The sequence below is a fragment of the Ambystoma mexicanum genome, chromosome 3p, assembly GCF_040938575.1.
Source record: "Ambystoma mexicanum isolate Mex_15411 chromosome 3p, UKY_AmexF1_1, whole genome shotgun sequence".
NCBI lineage: Eukaryota > Metazoa > Chordata > Amphibia > Caudata > Ambystomatidae > Ambystoma > Ambystoma mexicanum.
In genome coordinates this window covers 620,710,815-620,734,395 of record NC_090925.1, presented here as the reverse complement: position 1 = coordinate 620,734,395, position 23,581 = coordinate 620,710,815, and the positions used below count along the sequence as shown (strand labels likewise).

The 23,581-nt window shown below is 47.6% G+C and overlaps 1 protein-coding gene across 1 annotated transcript in view; it reads left to right on the top strand.

Moving 5' to 3' along the window:
• Positions 1–23,581, top strand: part of STK10 (serine/threonine kinase 10) — a 967,310-nt gene that overhangs the window by 687,257 nt on the left and 256,472 nt on the right. Inside the window, exons 6-8 of the mRNA XM_069651382.1 lie at positions 1,407–1,601; positions 10,972–11,053; positions 13,004–13,138. Of these exons, the coding sequence (XP_069507483.1) occupies positions 1,407–1,601; positions 10,972–11,053; positions 13,004–13,138 (412 nt within the window). The remainder of the gene's footprint in view (positions 1–1,406; positions 1,602–10,971; positions 11,054–13,003; positions 13,139–23,581) is intronic.

The window sequence follows — 23,581 nt, the reverse complement described above, 5'->3', positions numbered from 1 at the left end:
ATTGTCTGAAATGGTGCTTGAACGAGATGTTAAACTGTGGTCCGCAGAGAGAAAATATTTTGAGGGATGTGGCAAAATGGTACAAAAAGCAGGGATGACTATATGGACCAGTCACTGAAAGGGGGGGAAAAGGGACCAACATAGAATGTTTTAATAGTGAAGACACAGTGGGTGGAATTAGGCAATAGATTAAAAATAATCAGAGGGTTTGGGGGTCATAAGGATGAAAAAAGGTGAGGGGGGCGGGTTTGTTTATTTTGGGAAAAATGTATATAATTCTTCTGAAAGATGTAACACATAGAATAAGAAAATAGTAAAAGGCCAGTTGTCCAGTTGCGATTGATGCATTGGTGCCTGTAGGTCCCACCAGAGCCTGTGTTTTCCCCAAAGTTTCATGGATGTTTGTTTATTTGGAGATGACGGACACAGCTACAGGATATCCTTCCTATGGCTCCTAATACATCTAATTGAGATGTCATCCTAGCACACGACAGAGTTGTGGATTGTGTGTAGAAGAAGTATTATACGATAAGAATGTTGGGCTGCTTCCCACACCATGAGATATAGGCTGGAAAATGACTCAACTAATTAACATTTAACTGGTGTTTTTCTCATAGTACCTCCTCACAGCATTTCTGCTTTACAAGTGATGTGTAAGAATTACATTATGAGAGGAGACCAGTCAGTGAGGGGAGAGAAGTGGTGTCATCAATCATAAACTAGCGATTTGCAGCAGCATGCAATCCACCAATGCCATTGTGTGCAAGTTGAGAGGGAGCTGGAGGCGTAGATATGGTCTTGGCAGGGTAGGCAGGGGAGTGGACAGACCAGATTAACCAGGCAGGCATATTCACGGTTCACATCTGTGTCTGAAATAGAAACATGTAAAGGGCAGGCTACACAATGTTTAATGCACCAGCAATCGGGAGCTTAAGCTGCAAGACGTGTTGAGTTGGAAATGCAGCAAAATAAATCTTGCCAGGAACGAAACCACCATGTGGAATCCTTAGAGCCGCCATGGAGGAGCAAGGGTATTTTGTCTCTAGCACAGAAACATCAAAGAGGTGATATGTGATCTACTTATGTTGAGGCTATGTAAGGGACAGCTACCCATAGCAGTAATAGCTGGTTATTTTTACATGCAGAACAACGTAGGTTAGTTGCTGAGTCAACCTGCACATTAGGTTACAGAATACTGTAGCATAGTCTGATCATTAACAAGAGACCCAGAAATAGGAAAGTGAACAATTCATTTTAAATGGTGAGTGATCAGGTGGGAGTTGTGGGACATGCTTTGTGCACAGAAGTAGCTCAGACGTTGATAATGGGAAGGAATCTGTAAGACATGGCAGTCCAACAGCAGTGAACAATACACTTCTCTTAACCCTTATACTCATTCTTTACAGGATGGCTCCAGAAGTGGTAATGTGCGAGACAATGAAGGATAGACCATATGATTATAAGGCCGATATCTGGTCACTGGGTATCACTCTCATCGAGATGGCAGAGATCGAGCCCCCACACCATGAACTGAACCCCATGAGAGTGCTGCTGAAGATTGCCAAGTCTGAGCCACCAACTCTGAGCAACCCTTCCAAGTGGTAAGAGCTGGATCAAATCATTCATAAAGCACACGTTAAAATTGTCTCTTGATGCTGTAAATCTTTAGTTGCATTGTTTCCTACCTCAATTGCGCTCATTCTACCATCCTTATCTACAGATATTTGTAGTAGAAGTTCATTCCACTAGGTAAACTCACTAGCTACACATAATCCAGGAAATAATGAAATACATTCCTTTCTTCGAGTGCTTTCCTGTGCACAACTTGGTAGCTTGCACTCTTGCCCATTTGCTTTTATCCACAAATCGCTAGGGATTGGAGCTGGTTTTAATAAGTGCTGTTAGAATGGATTTCTGAACTCTACTCTGGTGAACAGATGTTGAGGAGGCCACCCTACTTTATTGAAACAGGGAACACTTCTGCAAAGTTAGCCAGGACAATTCAAAGTAGCTTGGAGAGCAGTCAAGGCTAAGTCTCCCGAGTAGTGGGGGTGATCTGAGGTTTTGGATGAGCACACACAGTAGGGTGACAAAAATTACCCTTGGACAGTAGTATATAAAAAATAAACACTTTATTAGGCCCAGAACAAACACTGGTGAATAATGGCAAACACAGTAATACTACTATTTAAACACACATTATGTAAAATATATATATACAGTCACTTTTGTGTAAATACAGTAAAGTGAGGATTCCTGCCAAAACCTGTAAGGAGGGAAAGCAAACCAACTTTATAGCAATGGCCAACTACAGAAATGGATACCCCTAACTTAAGAAGTCCAGCCCTACCAAGATTGAAGCCTTGTGCTCAATGTTATGTTTGTGCGTAAAAGCGCTTGTCAATGCGTAACGCTTCCAAGGGACAAACTTCAATGGGAAGGAAAAGTTAGAGGAGGACACTGGAGTGTGAGGAATTTGGTTCCAAGAGTCAAAAACAGGTCTGCTACGGAGGACAAAGTTGTCTGCCACTTTCGGGCGACTACAGGAAGCGGGAGCCACCCAAGTCAAGTCAAGGCAAGGACCACAAGGGATGCTTTGTGTGTAAAAATGGTATGGATGAACTAAGGGCCACCGGTAAGTGATATGAAAACTCACCGCCCTTAGCTCACTCCGAGCTCAAACTTGTCAAGTTTGAAGGTGGTCGCCTGGACTACGGAATCCCCTCCTAGGTTATGCTTCAATGTGCACAGTCGATGCTGATGCGGATCCGATTTACATCTGGAGCTGGATCCCCCGTCACAAATGCAGGACGAAGAAAGCACTGATGTAGCTGGTTGGAGGACACTTGAAGAAAGGCAGGAATGTCTCCAGCAGCAACCGCCACTGTCACACAGCGACGCAGGAGCACCCAAGTCTCGCAGACTGACACACGCTTCTCTGTCGCTGCCCAGAACAGTAGGGGCGACAAGATTTGACAAGATGATGCTTTGCAGTGCGAACTAGGGTTCTCCCAAATCTCGAGCCGAAACTCGATGGTGCAGCGCTCCAGCAAAGGTGCCAAGGTACAAACTGGTCAGCCCACTGGATGGCCCAGGGACACTTCCGAGAAGGCTCGTTTGTAGAGCACCAAGGAGACATTGAGAGTGATTGGTCCCACCACTCAAAAGGGTTGGAGCACCTTTGCGGGTCTTAGGATATCGAGCGCAAAGCAGGGCACCTCCGGCACAGCAGCAGGCTCAGGGTGCCAAACCTTCTCTGCGCGGTTCCGGACAATCTCGCACCAGCTGGCCAGTGAGGAGATCTGCTCCGCTCATGCACGCCAGCAGTGGTCCAATCAGGGGCCACTGTGGCTCCCATGCTCTTGTGCGCACCAGACATCCTGGCACCAGTACAGTACTTCCTGGATACCCATACACGTGACAAGCATTAGCCAGCGAAAAGCGCCAGCTTTTGCGGGAGAATGCATGCCAAAATAAGGACTCCCTGGGTCACAAAGTGCAAGGGGAAGGCCAGTGGACAAAGGAGGAGACAAAAGACCTTGTGGCACAGCCATGTCAGACACTAGCCACGAGCCAAAATCAGTAGGCGTGGCATGGCTCAGTATATGTTCATAAGTATACATGAAAAAGCTTCTGCTGCCACCAGTCTACTCCTAGGTACATTGTTCAGTTACCAAAAAATCCTTAAGGGATGTCTAGGGCCCAAAAACGCAAGGACCCCAGTGCTCAGTACTGTAATGTATTTTGCGCACTAAAATACAGTTGCCCAAAGTTGCAGCAACATCATAAGACTAGAGGAAACAAGGTTTCCCAGTACTGACTGTCAGAAAGACAAGTCAGTGGGCCTCATTCTGACTGTGCTAGTCCGGTAACATCGGTGCCGGAAAGCCTACCGGCACCGTTCTTACCGGACCGGCACCGTACGACTCTGCGGGTGGGTGTCGTCCTTCCCACCAGAGTCGGACCTGGCGGGCGGAACGGCACCCGCCCACAGTGTTACACGGAAGGACCGGCACCATTATTAGCAGTGCCGGTGCTACCGTGTTCCGCACTCCCATAGAGTCCTAGCGCCTGACTTCCCAGACTGCCGGAGCCGTAATGCCCCAGTGTTTCCGGCAAGCCAGGCGCCGGTAAAATTCGCAAGTCCGGCAGCATCCTGCTGGTTTTACCAGCACGGTTACCGCCGGACTTGTAATGATGCCCAGTTTCCCAGAACAATGAGCGAAAGCCCAGTGGAGTGCTGCTGAAGGCTGTGTTCCACTGGTAAATAGTCAAGACAGGAGACTGAAACAAAAGCAAAAAGTTTGGGGGTTGGTGGGTGCACAAATATAGAGGTAAAATAGCAGTAAGTGAAATTTTACCTAACAGGTGGCAGCTCCATCTATAAGCTGAAACTATTGTATTAGAGTTCAGGTAGGGAGAAATGACATATGAGGAGGGACACAGTGCTTGAAGGTGTTTGGTATTCACCCACCCATCGATTACGTATGCCCATGCTTGCTTTATCAAGCCTTACCATCAAACTTTGCCCTAGAAGTGCCTGCCAGTGTTTTCTCTTTGTCAAGTAAGTTGTCTGAGAGTTCATGACCAGAAGCTGTCTCACCCGCTAGTCCCTGGGGATCTGTCATCCAGGTGGCCAGGACACGGCCATCGCTTTTGGATACAGTTCCTGGGGGTGGACCAGTGCGGGAGGATCACCTGGGAAAGGGGGCTTTGGGGACTGGGACACCGGATGGCGAGATGCAGTCGCCCCTTCCCTGTAACACCTTTATCCCATCCTGCCAGGTAGGATACTTAGGAACTCACTCAAATCCCCCCACCCCTCTTCCCAACACAAACACTTTCTCACAGACAGCTCGCTGTGAGTGAAAACAGACTAACACTCGAGCCGTATACCTGACATTTCCCAATACAATGGTTAGGCAGGGTCAGGCAATTACTGGCCATTACACACACCTGACTTCCATCACACTGCCCGACATGGATAAAAGGCAGAGCACGAGAGCACACTCTGAGGGAGACAAAGCTGACCTCTTTCCTCTCCATTGGTGCTTGCTGACCCTCCTTTAGTCACCCCCCCCCCCACCATCCTTCTCGTCCTTTCCTTTTTTCTCCCCTGACGAGGTCGCTAGACAAGTCTGATTTGTGAAAGCCTCATCAAAACAGGTTCCTCCCTGTTCCTCTAAAACCATCAAGGACCACCCTCGCTCTGGCCCTTGCTGATTTTTGAAACCACTCCTTAGCCTCAGGATCCTTCCCCTCCCCCACTGAAGCACTCCCTTCTGCAGCCTCTTCTCAAGAATCCCACAGATGATCCTTCTTGTCCAGGTCACTATCGCCCAATTTCCATTACACCCTTTCTGGGCAAAGTCCTGGAAAAGTAGGCCATCTCTCATCTTAACCTTCATTCTAATTCTGCTGGCTGTCTCCATGACCACCAGTCTGGCTTCAGAGCTGTCAGAAGCACGGAAACTCCTCTACTGAACATCCATGAAGATCTGCTCTCCAACCTTGACTCTAACATTCCCTCTGTCCTCATCCTCCTTGATCTCTCTTCTGCCTTCGACACGGTCAACCGTACCATCCTGCTCTTCCGTCTCCGTGAAAACCTGTGTATCACTGATCAGGCTTTGGCCTGGCTGACCTCTCTGATCGACCCTCCTATGTCCAACTAGTGTGCTTCCTATCATCTATCTTCCTCTCTACCTGTGGTGTTCCCTAGGGGTCTAACCTCTCGCCCTGGCTTTTCAACTAATACCTGGCAACTCTAGCCCACTGCATTGCCATTTTCTGTTCAAATGTTCAGTGCTATGCTGACAACACTCAACTCATTTTCAGGCTGCCCTTGCCCACCCCCTCTCCCTCTCTCATCTCCGATTGCCTAACTGCCATTCAAGATTTGGTGTGCCGCCAATGATCTTTGTCTGAATGCCAGCAAGATGGAGATCCTCCTCATCGGCACACCTTCACCATCCTTTCCCCTCACTCTCTGGCTGGCCTCCCTTGGCCCTCCTCCCACCCCCACCTACGGGGCTAAGAACCTCAGGGTCATCTTTGACTCCACACTTTCCTTCTCTGCCCACATCTCTGATGTCTCTAAAAAGTCAAAATTCCTACTGTACCTCCTCAGAGGTACTCTGCCTTTCCTCTCCTTCCCCCAGAAGCTCATGGTCTCCCAAGCTGGGTTGGACTATTGTAACAGCCTCTTTCTGAATCTACTTGCCTCTTCTCTTCACCCTCTGCAACTAATCCAGAACAGGACTGCGAGACTTGTCCTTGGCCTCAAGCCCTGGGATTGTATCGCTCCAGCTCTGAATTTCCTCCATTGGCTCCCAGTGGATGCAAGGATTAAATTCAAAACCCTCTGCATTGTCCACAAGGCTTTCTGGGGCCTGGGTCCAAAATACCTTCAGCTATCCCTCTGCAAATACCTCCCCTGTCGAGTCTTTGCTCCTCTACCTCTAACTCCCTCAGGGCCAGTCGTTTTTCAAAGAAACAAGCTGGGGGTAGATCTGTCTTTGGCTGGGGCCTCCCTCTGGAACAGCCTCCCTGCCACTCTAAAACTTAAGGAGAACCATCCGGAAGCACCTCAAGACCTTCCTCTTTTCTTCTGCCTTCGCTCCCCCTCTCCCCTGCTGATCTGTTCTCTCTTGGCAACGTGCACCTGGCCACCTTCTGTCATCTGGGCCCAGGTACCTGCTCACCCTGCCACCCTCCCGCACTGCCTCCGGGTCACCTTTTGCACTGGGGTCTGTATCTGCACCCATAAAGCCTCCCCATTTATCTTCCTGAATTTATCAGACCTACCCTGTCTGCTGCCTTAAACCTAGCACTTGCCAATTGCCAGCTGCACTACCACTGTTTGTTGCCTTCATTATTTAATTATTTATTATTATTTATCTGTTTCTCCTTTGCTTCACACTTTCCATTTTTTCCCCCTTCCATGTGTTTTTTCCCTCCCCCTCTCGCATGCACTTGCGTGTTCTCAATGTCACTCGGCCTAGTAAGACCGTAGTTTTATTCTCCCCTGTTCCCCTCCCTTGCCTTGTCGTGCTTTGAAACACTTGTGTACGAGCGCAATAGAAATAATATATCAATCAATATAAAAAAGCAGCAGTTCCAAGATATCAGTTTAATACAAGGTGAAAGATGGCAAAACCGAAGGCGATCGCAAGGAGGGACGTCCCCTTGACCTTTTCGATGAGGAACCATTACTTTCATGAACCTTCAGGAATTGAAAACGTAAGACCAGGAAACAAGGCTGAAGAATCCTGTATTGTGCGTCAGAGGTACCTGTGGCTCTCCCACATCGATAGTCAAGGCGGGAGAATCACTTGCTGTCCATGGCTCCTACAACAAAGCAGCGCCAGTGAAGTCAGCACAGCCAGTGAGTTTGGGAGACTGATACCAGACCGTTATGTGTTGAAGCTAAGGTTGCATCATTGTATAGTGAATGCTGAAACGAACTTTGTATGAAGCGTATGCGATAATGCTTGTAAAATTAAACAGATGAGTGATAAAACTTTGAAGCCAAGATATGATACCTTAGACCAGAGGTCTTCAAACTGTGGGGCGCGCCCCTGCCTCCTAGGGGGGCGCCAGAGCCCAGCATGAAATGTGTAAAAAAAAAAACAAAAAAAAGAATATTTTTTTTAGATTGGAGGCAATGGGAGGGGGAATATCACATGAACCATAAAACGGTCTTAGGCGCCAATGAAAGCATGGCCAGCAGTTGCAAATGGATATTCAGTCCTTTAGTCACAGACTGAATAGTACCCAAGGGGTTGTTTTTTATTCAAATGTAAACAAATTGTGATATTTAAAGAATATTTATTCAGCAACAATGGTCAAAACTACTAGCTGCATAGTGAAGCAACTCCTCAAACTGGCCCACATTGGCCAAAAAAAGTGGCCCATTTTGATTGGCCTGCACTAGCATTTTGCATTTTTGGTACAGTCATCGCCCTATTGCCCTACAGGCCAGTCCAAGCCTCCCGACTCATCCATAATGGGTGAGGAGGCATCCACCCACTGGCCACCTCACCTATTATGGAGGAGCCGACGAGCTAGCGCAGTGAAACACTGAGCACTCCCTCAGCTGCTTTATCCAGCTGAGGGAGTGCTCCTGGGCCAGCTGAACTGTCAAAGGGAAACACTGTTTGCCTTTGACAGTTAATTTCCCCAGCCGCACATGACCACTGAGCCATGCAACGTTGGGGGTGTTTTGCTTCGCCAGCCTTGCATAGCTCATTGGAAATGCTGGCTGGGGCACTGCATGTATGTATGTGCGAGGGGGTGCTCCTGCGCCTCCTCGCACATACGGGCAGAGCAACCTGGAGCGGGGCATTATAGCAACCACGCGCAGGCCCCTGCAGAAGGTACGTTTATGGCGATTTATTTTTTATTTAAATGTGTATGGATGTGTGTATGTTTGTTATGGGACTGTGGTGGGAGCAGGATGGGCGGCAGCACTGGGATAGTGGTGGGAGTAGGGTGGGGGAGAGCCCAGGGTCTGTACTGGGAGTAGGGTGCGGTGATGGCACGCAAAAGTTCATATCGATTTCTACATACTGTCCATCCAGCACTTTTAGGGGGGCCCGGCCTGCCTAAACTTGGCTCAGGGGGGGCCCGAGCCAAAAAAGTTTGAAGACCACTGCCTTAGACAGAGTGGTCCCGCACTGCGTGAGGTTCTCATTCGAAAGTCTCTGTAAGGTATCTAACGGAAAGAGTGTCAAAATTGTTGTCAAAGAATTGTGAATCAATGTGGTCCTGCAACGGGTCAAGCAAAATCCTGTGCACAATCGAAAGTCTTCAATGCTAATAACGTAAATAAAGTTGATAACAAAGTAGATTAAGTTGGTCCGAGGCCGGTGGAGGGAGATCAGCTGAGAGCTTTTGGTTGAAGCAAGTTTGTGTTAAAAAGTTAATTGGTCCGAGCACGGCGGAAGGAGATTAATTCAACTTTGTGTTAAAGAGGATCTGAGCCCGGCTGAGGGGGATCCACGGTGAATAGTATCACCCAAGGATTGGCACACATGAAAATCCTACAAAGTTTGTATTAATGGGGATCTAAGCCCAGCTGAGGGGGGGGGTCCAAGGAGAATCATGAATCACCTGAGAAATTGAGTATGTGTGAAGTTCTGAGTGGAAAATAACATAATGTTTGTTTGTCGCAGCAGGCCCTCTCAAAGAAGAGACTTTGAGAAGAGACTTGGGCACAGAAGGCCCTGATGCTAACGATTGAAATGTATCCTCGTGCTAGAGAAGACAGACACTGTGCTAAACTCGAGTATACCGCCATGTCCCGTGCTGAAAACGTGGGTGAAGGAGGCCAACGGCCTGAACAGCCTGAGATATCATTTTGTGAACACGTTTTTCTTTTTTGTAACACTGTTTCCTACACTTTGTGTATTTAGAGGTAAGGATTGGCAATTGGTTTATTAGTATAGGCCCTTTTATTTTGACAAGACACCACTAGGACTGCAGCTATTATTTGATGGTTGTAGCTTGCTCCCATCTGTAGATTTAGGATTAGATGGGCTTTTTTCAAATTCTTTTTGAAGTTCAATAAACACCCTTGAACTGTGGTCACTTGTGCCTGTTTTTCTGTTAATACCATGCCTTCCTTAGATAAACCTGCTGCTGGTGTAATTTAAATGTCTTAACCTGGTCTTCCTTCAGACACTCCGTTTATAAGCATTATGCGTGTCCTTCACTGAAGTCCTATTAAAAATAAGCATCGCAAAGCCAACAGTTTTGCCTTGTGTTTAAGTACTAGGCATTTGACAGGCACTGCTATTAGATGCCCAGGGACTCGCACCATTTTGTACCTGCTACCATCAATGGCCAGTTAATACCACTGCAGCAGTGCCTGGCAAGTGCCTTTCCCATGTCTACAAAAAGCCCTAACTGTTGACATTGCCAATGCTTGTTTTTCTTTCTAGCTGATCCTGCTCTCTTCTGCTTTTCTTCAGTCAGTACAGTCAGCATTGTAACACCTATGACGTAAGTCATGCCTTTTGTGCCCCAATCAGTTTGGTGTGGAATAAGGGGGTGTTTGCCAGTGCTCAGCCCTGGCACTTATTTTGAAGCCCCGGCACTTATTGTCTAAGGCTCAATTTAATTATGAGGTGGTGACGATAGTGCATCCATCAACCAGAATGAGCAGGTGGGGGCTGTTGTGGAACCCCAAATATGATGTGGACACTGTTGGAGCAGCTATGGGTGATGAAAGCAGTGGTGGGGAGCTGCCCGCCCGCAGTGTCACAGGAATGCTGGAAAATATATGGTGCCTGGCACTTATTCTTTTTTTTTAACAAATTAAGCATTGGCTATTAGGGATCCCAAATGTTGTGAATAGTTAATGGGCTGAGTAAACAGAGTCCTCATAAACGCAAGTTGGATTCTTATTAAGCACCATACGTATTAAGGATTGGTCAGGTCGTGATATTGGTATCAGCTTTCTGTTTAATGACATCATAGAGGCATGCGTTATCCTGCAAGTACCTATACTATTATGTTAACATTTGCAGTCAATGAAGCACATTTTCTTTGATGGTTTAATCTCCACATGTTGTCCAGTCTTTTTTCCCTCCAGTCAGTGTTATTTCTTCAGACTAGCATACACTAACAACCTTCATTTGGAAATGCCTATACTATTTTCAATAAATACCATGAGATTTCAATTTCAAACTGAATCACATTAAAGTCTGGCGTCGCCAAGATAAAATAGCTTAGTGGATGATCTGCCGCACTGATTTTGCTTTACATGAATCACTGGTCAACTTGGCTGGCAGGCCACTTATTCCTCGAACGTCAATGAAAAAATGTACAATTTTACTTCTATCACAAGGATAATGATCAGCAAAATGGGAAAATAAAATTCGGTTTTTGGTGCATGCTAAAAAATGTGTGATGTTTACTCTTACTATTGTGTCCTGACCTTGGCTTGCAATTATTGTGTTTTGGAAGGTCACGTGAGTTCAGTGATTTCCTAAGGATCGCATTGGATAAGAATCCTGAGACCCGTCCGACTGCAGCTCAGCTTTTGGAGGTATGGATGTAACGTTACAAAGTGCCACGAGTGGCTGACAAGCCCATATGCAGTATTTTTTTGTGCTTGTAGAAAATACCTCCCAAGACTTCACACCTCCATCCCCATCCATTTATTGTACTCTGATAATTGTGTCTAATAGTTTCTTGTTGAAGGGTTCAATTCTCTCTACCAATGTTTTTCTCCATGACCTGCACAGTGCTCTGTTGCTCCAAAGCTAGGTTTGTACTATAAAAATATAATAATACCTTTGAGTAGTCGAAACAGATGCACTAACTAGAGTAGCAGTGAATAAAAAGAGTCCAGACAGTGTTTGCAGGGCAAAATCTTTTGCTTAATGAACAAACAACTTGTTAGTTGGGTGGTACGTGGGGTGATTGTTCAGAGGTAAGAATTAGTTAGGGTTCGGGGGTGGAGGTCACTGGCCTGACTTGAGGTGGTTTCCAATAGAAGCTTTTCATAGAATGGACCGTCTGGGCTCTATTATTTTGGTATGCTATTAAATAACTTTGTCGGAACTCCTATGTAATTTGTACAACTCTGTAGCTAATAATCCTAACTTTAGTTGGAAGACAAATTCTTGTATCCATCTGAAATTTTAAAAAAAAGACACAGTACTTCTTTTTAAGTTTTCCAATGTATTGCTGATTTCTTTTTTTATTTCCGGACGTGGTGCAAACAATCCAGCTAAGGAAAGTGTTCCCAGTGGTGTAAACTGTTTTTGTTCACCTATTATAGGAAGAGCAATGTTGAGAGGATGCTCAGTGTGTTGGTGTGCCTTCTGCCCCGCCTATTACAGGATTCTAACCGAGTAGGAGGCTGCGTAAAAGTAATTGCTCAAAGCAGTGTGGTGTGCGCTACTCCCCTCCACTTTCAGTCCAGGCCTGGTAGTGCTGTGAGTGTTGAGGATGCTGCCAGCTTTACACCTGCTGGCTTCGTCCTAAATCTGTTCCCTGGCTTTGTCCCGCTGCACCATAATGGAGCTAGTGCTAGAGTACAGCAGGCGCTTACCTGAGCATAAGAGACCCAAACAGATCGTTGGTGTGTGTCATACAGGCAATAGGTGCAGAGAAGACATGGGTCCGACATGCGCAGAATCTAAAGTCTATCTTTTCAGGCGCGGATCTTCTCTTCATGGCCATCTAAAAAGAACAGCATAGCTTCATGAGAACTAACACGCCTCATGTGGCAATCTGTACCGGATGACTGTACATGTCCCTGCTTTCTGTGCAGATGTTTGCCTCAAGTTACAGATAAAGATGCAAACTGACCGAAAATGACACCGAATAAAAAGCATGCTTCTCCCTCTCCCCAAGGTCACTGAACATGTTTTCTGATGCAAATGGCACTTTGTTGACTTGTAGGTTTTTTGCCACTTCCTGGACATTTGCTGTTAGTTCTGCCTTCTTATATGAACACTGATAGTCTGTCATATATGGGTGAATGTAATCTATTAAAGCATAGATCTTTTTTCGTGTGTTGACCTTTAAGAAATTAACCTGAGTGGCTTGACCTGCCAAGTTGCAACACATTTCATCGTTGTGATTACTTCTGAGATCTGCCTTTTGACAGATCTTTTGCAGTCATGTTATCACCTATCATCACACAGACCCCCCTGCCCCAACTTTCTGTTTAACCCAGATGGCATTTGCATTTCAAATCCGTACTCCTCCAACAGGACCTTAAGCACACACAGTAAAGTTGCAGAACCGAACGATCAAACAACACATACCAGAGTTTTCTTACTGTCTTGGCATAACCGTGAGGAGCCTCAATGCAGGATTATTCAAATAAAACTGCAGAAGAAGCGTGTATTGGTAAGTGTGGCAGTACATGCTGCCTGGAAATAATGCATTCCTCTTGTGATGGTTGATGTCCGAATCTGCGGTGCTGAATAGGTTAAAGAATGCTGGCATTAAAGGTTTTCATCACTTGATCTCTTGATTTTAGCACCCCTTTGTGAGTAAAGTCAACAGTAATCGTGCTTTGAGAGAGTTGGTAGCAGAGGCAAAGGCTGAAGTGATGGACGAAATTGAAGACAATCGGGAGGATGGAGATGAGGATGACATATCCGACCATCTAAGTGTAAGTGCTTATCTTTCATATACCTTAAACTATGCTTGATTATTTCCCACTTTTCCCACTCTAATGCCTTCTCAAAGTGCTGATGGTAAAGGGCATCAAGGAAGGGGAAGTACAGAGATAGAGTAGCAGAAGAAAGAAGGCTATGCAGCATTATGTTGGTTGCTTATTTTGCATGTCTACTCCATTTTTGGCAGTTTCAAAATGCTGAGGGCGGAGGAGAGAGCAAGGCAAAGCAATCTCAGCATATTTTTTGATGGTCGAGAAATTATCTGAACAATGCAAAAGCTACATTATTTAAGAGGTATTTACTGGAGAAGACCCAGGTCTTTATAGGTTGATAATGCTAATGGGTGGCATTTGTGTTTAAGTCCTCCTTGCTTTGTTGATTTTAGCTATTGTGTCGAATCGTGGGATTCAGTCACTTCTCCCCAGAGGGGAGCCGTTCCTTGTGAGGCTAGGGAGATGAGTCCGCTATGCAACATTCTCTCTTGGGGTGGCAGCAAGTGGGGCCTCACGGGGAGAGACTCCCTTCTTGGAGACATGGACTCCTCCGCAGAGGAGCTCCCTAAGACCCTTTCGAGGGGATTGGTTCCTGCGATGTATTCCATATCTATGACAGGAAATCACCACAGCTGTGCTGCTTCTGAACATTTTCTGCGTCGATGACGTCGATACGCTGTCCTCGAGGGCCTCCGTCGAGCCGAAGTCACTGGATGTTAAAAGTAGGACGCCGGTAGCCTCAGTTCCGTTTTTTCTGCGAACATGTTCGCTTCGGAGACCTCGGCACGCCTCGGTTCTTCTGAGTTTCTATCAGTTCTATCGAACTTGTTGTTTGTGAAGTCATGTCTTCGTCTTCTTCCACCCCGCAGCCGGGTTTCAAGAAGTGTCGGGACTGCGGTTCCAAGATATCGCTGACGGACCCGCACGACGCCTGCCTCTGGTGCCTCGGTGAGGACCACGCCACGGATGACTGTGACGATTGCCAGTCGCTTATGTCGAAGGCCTTGCGGGAGAGGAAGAAGAAGCTTTGTGTCGGTAGGGTTTCCAAGCCCCGAAAGTCGAAATCCGCTGGGCTTTCAACTGACGATTCGAGAGGCGACTCTCCACATCGTCGGCGTAGGTCCAGGGGGGTCTCGGTCCCGGAGTGGGTCCCGCCATTCCTCTGCCTCTTCGAGGCACTCGCGGAAGTGCCGTCGCCGGTCGCCTTCCTCGTCCGAGGACTCTGCCTGTCGGCGGGTTGCTTGTCCCAACAAGCACTCTACTCCTGCGGAACGGGATGCCTTTTGCACAGAGATGATGGTGATGTTTCAATCGCAGGGCTCCGTTCCATCTGCGCCTTTGAAAGAAGCCGGCGGGGAACGTACTAGGGCCACCGCTCGCACGCCTTCAGGCTCGGGTGGTTGACGCGATCATCGGGCGCCTTCGAGGTCCCGATCGGACAAGGTGGATCGCTCTAGTCATGCCCGCTCCAGGTCCTGGTCCTCGATCCCTCGAGACCGTCGGAGGCTGTGAGGTCTTCGAAGAAGACGTCGACACCATCGGCGCCATGTCCGTCGAGTGACTCTCGAGGCTCTGCCCTCGAGGCCTGTGTCGAAGCCATCAGCGTCACGCTAGATGTCGACGCCAATTCTGTCAACGCCTTTCGAGGATGCTTTATCGGAGGTACCCCATGCTTCGGTGGAAACCTTGAGGAAGGCCCTGAAGAAGTCAGCGAGACCTATATTTGAGCCTTTTTCTGTGCCCTCCTCCAGGGATTTGGTGGAGGTGGAGGAAGGGTCTAAGGAAGGTTTGGTTCCGGGTGAGGTTCCTGGCGAGATATTGTCTGGTCATAGCCAGATTGAAGACTTACGTCAGTCTTTGCATGACGCCAGTGGTTGTCAGACTTCGGCTCCACCTCCCCCTTCTCCTCACCTGAATCTTCTGATGCTGAGTCCTTTACCGTAGTCCGGATTCGGGGACGTTCCTTCTTCTTGGTAGAGATAAGATCCTTAGGTGTTCTAACCTTCTTATCGTGCAAGTAAGGTCTGGCCCCTCCGGAGGCCACCTTGGCAGTAGTGGAAACCTGCCGTGAGGGGCTCCCAGTGGGCCAGCCTCGGTGCCCAAGGGAAAAAGCCGGAACGGCAGAAAAAACCCTTGAATGAAGATCTGCAGGCAAGGTGAGGAGTGGTTCCTAAGGCAAGGTATAAGGCAGGTTCTCCCAGGCTGAAATGAAGATTCAGGAATGATGGATCGAAAAGCGAGGGCTTTCTCCAAAGTCAGGACACTGTAGAATGCCTGGAGTGCCAGATGCCTCGGACACGGAAACTGATAAGTGCCGCAAGCGGTATAAGGTACAGGAAGGTAACAACGAGGAGCAGAGTGCGAAAGGTTTCGCTAGCAGAGAAATGGTTAACTGGAAGGCTAAGAGAGGAATGGAACGCGAAAGGGATCGCGAGCAGAGAAAGGTTTCAGGAAAGCAGAGTAAGATGCAGAGTGCGAGAGGTTTCGCTAGCAGAGAAAAAGTAAACAGGAAGGTAAGCAAGGAGCGGAGCGCGAAAGGGATCACGAGCGGAGAAAAAGGAATCAGGAAGGCAGAGCGAGGAGCAGAGTGCGAAGGGTTTCGCAAGCGGAGAAAAAGTAAACAGGAAGGTAAGCAAGAAGCGGAGCGCGAAAGGGGTCGCGAGCGAGAAAGGCAGAACACAGATAGTCGGTTACGAAAACCACATAGAACAAAAACACAGAGCGGACAGAAAGGGGAGAGGGACACAGGAGAAAAAACAAGCTCACGCCGAAAACGAGAGCGTGAAGGAAAACTCGGAAAGAAAGTTACGAGCAACTCTGAGCGCTGGTAGAAGTGTAGGCAATACACAGATACAACGCGCCGAGCTGGAGGCGGGGCCTAGATTTATAGTGGAGGCAGCCATGATGGGTGAGGACTAGAGCGTCCATCGATCCCACAGCTTCCACCCTCGATTCCTGACAGTGGTCTTGAAACCTCCCCTGAGGTTGGGTTTGGCAGGCCTGAGCCTGGTACGCATGCTGACTCTTCTTACAGGCGGCTGATGTCGAGGGTGACCGAGTACTTGGGGTGGTCTGCGCCACCAGTAGACTTTCTGCAGGATGACCTGACAGATATCTTGGACCAAGGTCCACCAACTGACCCGGTACTGCCATTCCATATGGCTTTGCAACGAAGGGTGGCGGCGGCTTGGACTGCTCCGGACAGTCTCCCGGCAGTGGGTAAGTCGTTGCCGAAAAAGTACTGCCCAGCCAGTGGCGACCCCGGCTACTTGTCCATGCACCCTACTCCAGAGAGTTTGGTGGTGCGGGCGGCTACAGCCCCAGCAAAAAAGGTGTCGTACCCTACCATCCCTCCTGATGGGGTCAACAAACGTTCTGACGGTTGGGCGAAGAAAGTCTTTTCTTCAGTGGGTATGGCTTTGAAGGCAGCCAACTCTGTGTGTGCCTTAGCACGTTTCACTCATACTGTGTGGAATTGTGTTTCATTGGCGGCTGAACATATCCCCGAGGGGGAGGAACGCGATGGCTTTCTTGCTCTGGTACAGGATGGCAAGGATGCCATGTGTGAATCCGTTCAGTCGGGTCTGGACGTGGCAGACTGTCAGCCGGTCCATGGTGGCGAGCACCGTGATGCGCAGATTTGCGTGGTTGCGGAAGTCAGGGTTTGCTCCTGATGTGCAGGCCCGGCTTCTCAACATGCCCCTTGATGGTGACCATCTTTTTGGCAGCAAGGCTGACGAGAGCCTTGAGAGGTTGCAGACCTCCAAAGCTGCAGCGAAGTCGTTGAGCGCTGCAGTTCGCCAACCTCCGCCTTTTCGTCCTAGGGGACAGCAATGGAGGGGAGGATCCTTTCGATACTACTCTTCCTTTGGTAGATCGAGGGGAGCTGCATGTCAAAGGGGCCAACATAGAAGTACCAGAGGTGGAAAACAAGGTACTCGAGGTGCCAAGGCCGCTTGAGCAGTTGCCTCTTTGCCCTCAGGCACTGCCGCAACCGCTTCAGCTCAGTCATGAGGCCATGTCCCATGGTTCACCGGTTGGGGGAAGGCTGGCGCAGCATATTGTAGAATGCCGTGCCATTACTTCAGATGTGTGGGTTCTGGAGATCATAGCCCACGGCTACTGTCTTCCTTTCCGACAGAGGCCTCACGACAATCCACCAGGGAATCTCTCTTTGAAGGGTCCGCATCCGCTCCTTGCGCAGGAAATCAAATCCCTGATGGAGAAAGGCGCCATAGAACTGGTGCCTGTAGCGGAGAGGAACAAGGGATGGTATTCCCATTATTTTTTTATTTCAAAGAAAGACTGGGGATTGAGACCCATCATGGACTTGCGTGGTTTGAACAAGCTCCTCAGGATGGACAAGTTCAAGATGGTTACTCTCTCTCAAGTCCTCCAGGCCCTTCAACTTCAAGACTGGTTGGTGTCTCTCGACCTCAAGGACGCTTACTTTCATGTGCCGATTCATCCCAAGCACAAGACGTACCTGAGGTTCGCGGTTGGAGACTCACACTTTCAGTTTTGGGTCCTGCCATTCGGATTGACCTCCGCCCCAAGGGTTTTCACCAAGCTCATGGTGGTGGTGGCAGCGTATCTCGGGAAAGGGAGGGGATTCACGTCTACCCCTACCTGGATGATTGGTTGATCAGGGTGCGCTCTCCCGAGAAAGTCGTGGATCATCTTTCAGTCACCTGCCACTCCCTTCACAGGCTGGGCTTCTCCCTCAACTTAAAGAAGTCCCACTTGAAGCCAACACAGCGGCTCCAGTACATAGGAGCAGTGCTCGACACAACCCTGGGGCAGTGTTTCCCTCCCCAGGTGAGGGCTCATCACATTCTGCTGATGGTGCACACGTTTCAAGTCTCCCGGCGTTCGAGTTCTTGAGGTTGCTCGGCCTCATGGCATCCTGCATACTTTCGGTGCCAGAGGCTCGACTGCGGATGAGATCTCTGCAGTGGGCTCTCAAGATGCAGTGGTCTCAGTCCTCGGGCATGATGTCGGACCCCGTTCAGGTGCCGCCCTTCATCGGCCAGGACCTTCTGTGGTGGGGCGTCAAAGGCAATCTGATGAAGGGGGCTCTGTTTTGGCTACCCTGGCCAGAGGTGACGATCGTGACGGACGCATCTCTCACGGGATGGGGTGCTCATGCCAACGAGTTGACAGTCAGCGGTCGTTGGTCTCCGTCGGAGTCCAGACTCCAGATCCATCTGTTGGAGCTGAGGGCCGTCAGGCTTGCCCTGAAGGCTTTTCTGCCGACTGTGCGAGGGAAGAATGTCCTGATTCTGACAGACAACACAATGCCCATGCACTACTTCAACAAAAAGGGGGGGGGTCACTTCCTCTGTGCAGGGAGGTGATGCAGCTCTGGTTCTGGGCCATCCAGCAGGAAATTTCAATCTCGGCAGTTCATCTGGCCGGAGACGAAAAAGAGACGGCGGACGCGCTGAGCAGGCAGACCGCGATCTCTCACAAGTGGGAGCTGGCTCAGGAGGTTCTCCTGGAGATCTTCGCCCTTTGGGGGACCCCACAAGTGGATCTCTTCGCCACCAGTGTCAACCGGAAGTGCGAAAGTTTCTGCTCACGGGAATTTCTTCCAAGAGGAGCCTTAGGTGACGTGTTCACGGTCAAGTGGTCCTTCCCACGGCTGTATCCGTTTCCTCCATTCCCTGTCATCCCGCAAGTGCTGCAGAAGCTACGGAGTTTCGGTTCCCGTATGATCCTCATTGCTCCGGCATAGGCCCGGAGAACATGGTACCCGGACATTCTCGACTTGTCTATCTGCCCTCCATGCCGTTTTCCCTACCGAGACGATCTGCTCTCACAGGAGGGGGGGTCAGGTTCTTCATCCAGAGGTCAGATCCCTCAACCTTCACGCTTGGCTTCTGAAAGGTTAAGTTATGTGGATTGGGACCTCCCTGAAGACTTGATGGAGGTGTTGCTTTCGGCCAGACGGCCTGCAACAAAGTCCCTGTACCCTTGCCGTTGGAGAAAGTTCTGCGACTGGTGCAGGGTTCAGAATGTGGAACCTTTTTATTTATTTATTTATTTATTTTATTGTTTTAATCAAACTTAGATTTTTACAATATTTTCCTGTTTCATTTTGTCTCTTAATTGTCTCTCGGACATAAGTTCAAGTCAACTGCAGTTTGTTGACTGTGTTAGGCTCGGACTCTGTGGAGGATTCCCTGTCTTGTAATAGAACAGTCACGATGTATTCAAGCATTTTGGCTGTTATTTGCCAGCTGGTTTTGTCACCACCAATGAGTCGACACCACCATGTCGGTTCTTCCATCAATTGCTCCTTCGTTGCTACATGCACGAAATACTTCTGTCTCAAAGCATGCGTCGCGTGACAGGTCGTTAACAGGTGCCGAATTGTTTCTTCTGGCGGTGGCTCCGTGTCGTGGCAAAAACGGCAGTTTGCAGTTGGGGAAAGTCCTCTTATGTGTAGGATCTCATTTGTGCAAAAAAGATTGACGTGCTCTTAGAATCGGATTCCGAGCCCATTTATTTGGGAAGATCTTAATGTAGTTTTGTACTTCGTTTAATTTTCTTGTATTGCCAGGAAGGTGTGCGCCAAGCCTTTGAGCTGAGGCTTGTTCCGTTGTCTTAGACCAATCTGCTTCCTTCAGTTTTCATAATATTCTACATGGATTGTGGATCAGTTTGTCTTCATCTGAGGCAATAGAGTCCAGGAGACAGATGTTCTCTTTCTGCCAAGTTGATAGCATTTCAGATTTGCCTGAATCTATCACGCGCTTGATCAGGCTGTAGATCCCGTTGCCCTCGATCATTCTGCATTTTCTGTAGAGCATAAGTGTGTTGCAGGAAACTGTACATTGCATGGACTGAAGGCTCAGCTCGTGTCTTATCGCTACCCCAGAAATCGAGGTCGGTAATTTGAGCACCGATCTCCAAAATGTACCTTCAAGCTTGAGCCAGATGTTTTTTGGAATGGTCGGCATGGCTTCTGCTCCATATGTTGTTGCAGGCACAACTTTCATTTTGTAAAAATTAATTGAAGGCTTTAATGAGAATTTCCCAAATTTGCGGTCTATTACCTTTGCTTGAGCTGCTAGCTTTTTGATCTTGTTGAACATGACAGTTTGCATAGTTATTTCTGTTTTAGTGCTGTCAAGTCTTGGACAATTTCAATTTTAGCGTCTTCGAGGGACCACTTAAAATTGATGGTTTTCTTCCTTGTATTCTGTAGGATCATTGCCTTGGTTTTCCCTTTGTTGATTTCTAAAAAAATTTCCCTTGCATATTCTTGTAGGCCGTTAAGCTGGTGTTGTAGGCCTACCGGGGTCTGGTCAAATAATGTGAGATCATCTGCGTATAGGAGCCGTTCTATCGAAGAATTTCCCATTTTCGGCAGAAATGCCCGTGTGCTGCTTGTTTGGATCTGGAGATCACCTATGTAGGCTAAGAATAAGGCTGACGCTAAAGGGCAACCTTGTTTCACTCCACGGGAACTTGGAATTTCGTCAGATAGCTCTCCCTTGCGACTCAGACACACTCATCGAGGTGTTGTGATGCAAGGCTTGTATTGGGGCCAGTATGTCGTCCGGACATTGCCATTCTCTTAACTTTGTCCAGAGACGATGTATTTCGATTGCGATCGAACGCTTGTGTAAAGTCGATGAATACCACGAATAGTGACTGACCAGACTGCAGAGCTCTGCTTTTCAATATGCTGAAGATTAGAATGTTACCTGCTGTTCCCGCATTTTTTTTGAAGTACGATTGTAGGTGGTCGTTACACTTTGCTGTGGCTGCCCAGGCTTGGAATTTTCTTAAGAGTAATGACCCGAAGACTTTACCGATGCAGTCTAGTAAGGCTATCGGCCGAAAGTTTGTGGGATCCTTTATGTCTCCCTTTTTGTATATAGGAATTATTGTTGCTGAAGTCCATGATTTTGGTACCGAGCTTGATTCTGCACAGCGTCGAAAGACTTCACTGATGAAAATGACCCATTCTTCAGCATGTGCTTTAAGTTCAAAGTTGGTGATTCCGTCAGTTCCGGGCGCTCTTGAATTTTTAAGTTTCTTGATGATCTCCCGAATGTCGTCTTTGTCTTCTAGATTGATCCACTGTACTTCTTGATGTTGATGTTTCACGTTATTTTCGAATGTGACTGATTTGTACACTTCGGCGAAGTGTGTTTCCCATGTGAGTTGTGAAATGTTGTTGGTCATATGGTTCTCCTCTGACTGTTCTGTTGATCTTAGTAGGGACCAAAAGTCTCTTGCGTTGTTTGTTGTTAGCGCTTTTGTTATGTCTTCGACATCTTGCTGATACAGTTTGTCTCGATGCACTCGTATCCAGGCTCTGTATTCTGATTTTAACGATTTTTGGGCGTTCTTCACATGCTCAATTGGCGTGAGTCTAGTTGCATGTTTCATGGCTTTTCTATGCTCACATCTTCTTATCACTATGTCACTGTTGTAAGTATGTTTTTTGATACCAGCTACGATTTTTGAACTTGTTTTCTTTTGTTGATATGCCACTAACAGCGGTTGGTAATCGACTACATTAAGCTCGGCTGGGTGTGCTGCGTATTTGTATCTTTGCGTAAGATTTTTGATTGCGTCTGTGCTCAGTTTGAGTCTCGTTCCTCTAGTATTAGTTTCGATGTCCATATTTGAGCCCTTGTTTTTGCACTGTTTATTGTCCAACTGGTTTCCAAGAGGTTGTGGTCACTGGCTGCTGTTCGACGCACATTAAAAGACGTGGTAGCACTTAGCAGTGATTTGGAGACAGATATGTAGTCCATAGTCTCGCTCGTTTCAGCGCGTTCCCATGTCGGTATTCAATTTTGTTGCAGAAAGGCGAAATCGAGATTATGCAGGTCTCTTGAACAAGTCAGGTCAAGCCAAGTTTTACCTCGCTGTTCTGCGGCTGTTAGATGTTTTTTTGTTCGTGGGCTCTTCTTGGTGTTACATACGGCATTAAGATCACCGCATATCAGTAGCGAGGACACTGACAGCTTGGAGATAGCTTCATCTATTACTTGTTCACACATGGTGATGAAGTTTTCACCATTGATTGCTGCTGGATTCCAGTATGCATTGATGACAATTATGGTGCTTTCTGGTTCTTCTGTGTTATTTTCCTGTTTCCATGTGACACTTACTGCCAGGAGGGACAGGTTTGCAGTCACGGTCGGGCCAATGGAGAGTCCACTTCCGGTACGGCATGCGATCAAGAGCCCAGACATTGGTCGCCCTAGATGTCCCTTGGCTGCTGGGGCCATTGTTATCTCGAAACCCTCTAGGGTTGGGGCACTTGTTAACCATGTCTCCTGGAGACACATGATGTCGTATTGCCCTAGGTTGACATCTCCTGGAACTGTTAAGTGTGAATGCCCTCTGGTGTTCCACCAACAGAGTCGCACTTTGCGATGATGATTTTCATGTTGAAGTGTTGCTGGTGGATTGCGCTCTCTGTCAATGGATTGCTATTTGTGTCGATGCATGGTAAGAGCTTTTAGTAGCCAGGCCCAAATTCCTTGTTTGTTGTCGGCCTGTGTGGGCGTGACCTGAGGTATATAACTGTTGTGTGTGGTTTGTGAGAAGGTTCTTTTTGTTTTATAGGATTTTTCCTGTGCCTGGCGATCTCTATCTGAGATGTCGTCATTTGCGTGATTTGATTTCCTTGAGGTTTCTGGGTTGTCTATTACTTGTGTGCTCTTTCTTTGATCTTCTTTACTGCGAGATTGATTTGAGAGATTTCGCTTACTTTGTGGTAAGTAATGTCTGTTTTGTCTTTGTTCACGATAGTTCTGATTGTCTCTATCGTACGTTTTTGTCTGTGCAGTGTAACCGACGTTTTTCTTGTGTTTTTCATCCACTTTGTTCCTTTGTTTCTCTTCTTCTGTGATCGTATCTACATAGAAGCCGAGATTGTGGATGTCAGATTTGCTTTTATATATCTGCTTGTAAACGGTATAAGACCTTATGTACAAGAGAGTTGCTGCTTTACTCCTTTCATGCCATGGTTCAACTATGAGTAAATCATCTGATGTTATGTCTTTGAGATTTGGCACCTGGTGCAGTATTGCCATGACTGTTCTTCTGTTCAGCGTGAGCTCGTCTTTGTTGCTAGATCGTTGCACCATTTGCACGGTCCATTTTGATTTGTGGTATTCTTCATGGCGACTTGCGTTGGTATCTGTTCTTGATCTGTAGCTGACTTTTTTCCTATTCAAATCAGTTTTGTCTCTCGGCTTTATTTCAACGTTGCAATCGTCTTTTCGTGTGTTTTCGTGTCGCCTGTTATTTGTTTTAATCGGCAAACCTTCTGTTTCAGAAGCGAAGCGTGTTGCTTGTGAGTCTTTTGCTAATTTAGCAGTCAAAGTTTTGGTTCTCTTATGAGCAGTTGGTTTGTTTTTGTCGTTTTGTGGGGAGCTACGTGGTAATTTCTCTTCACTAAGTTTATCA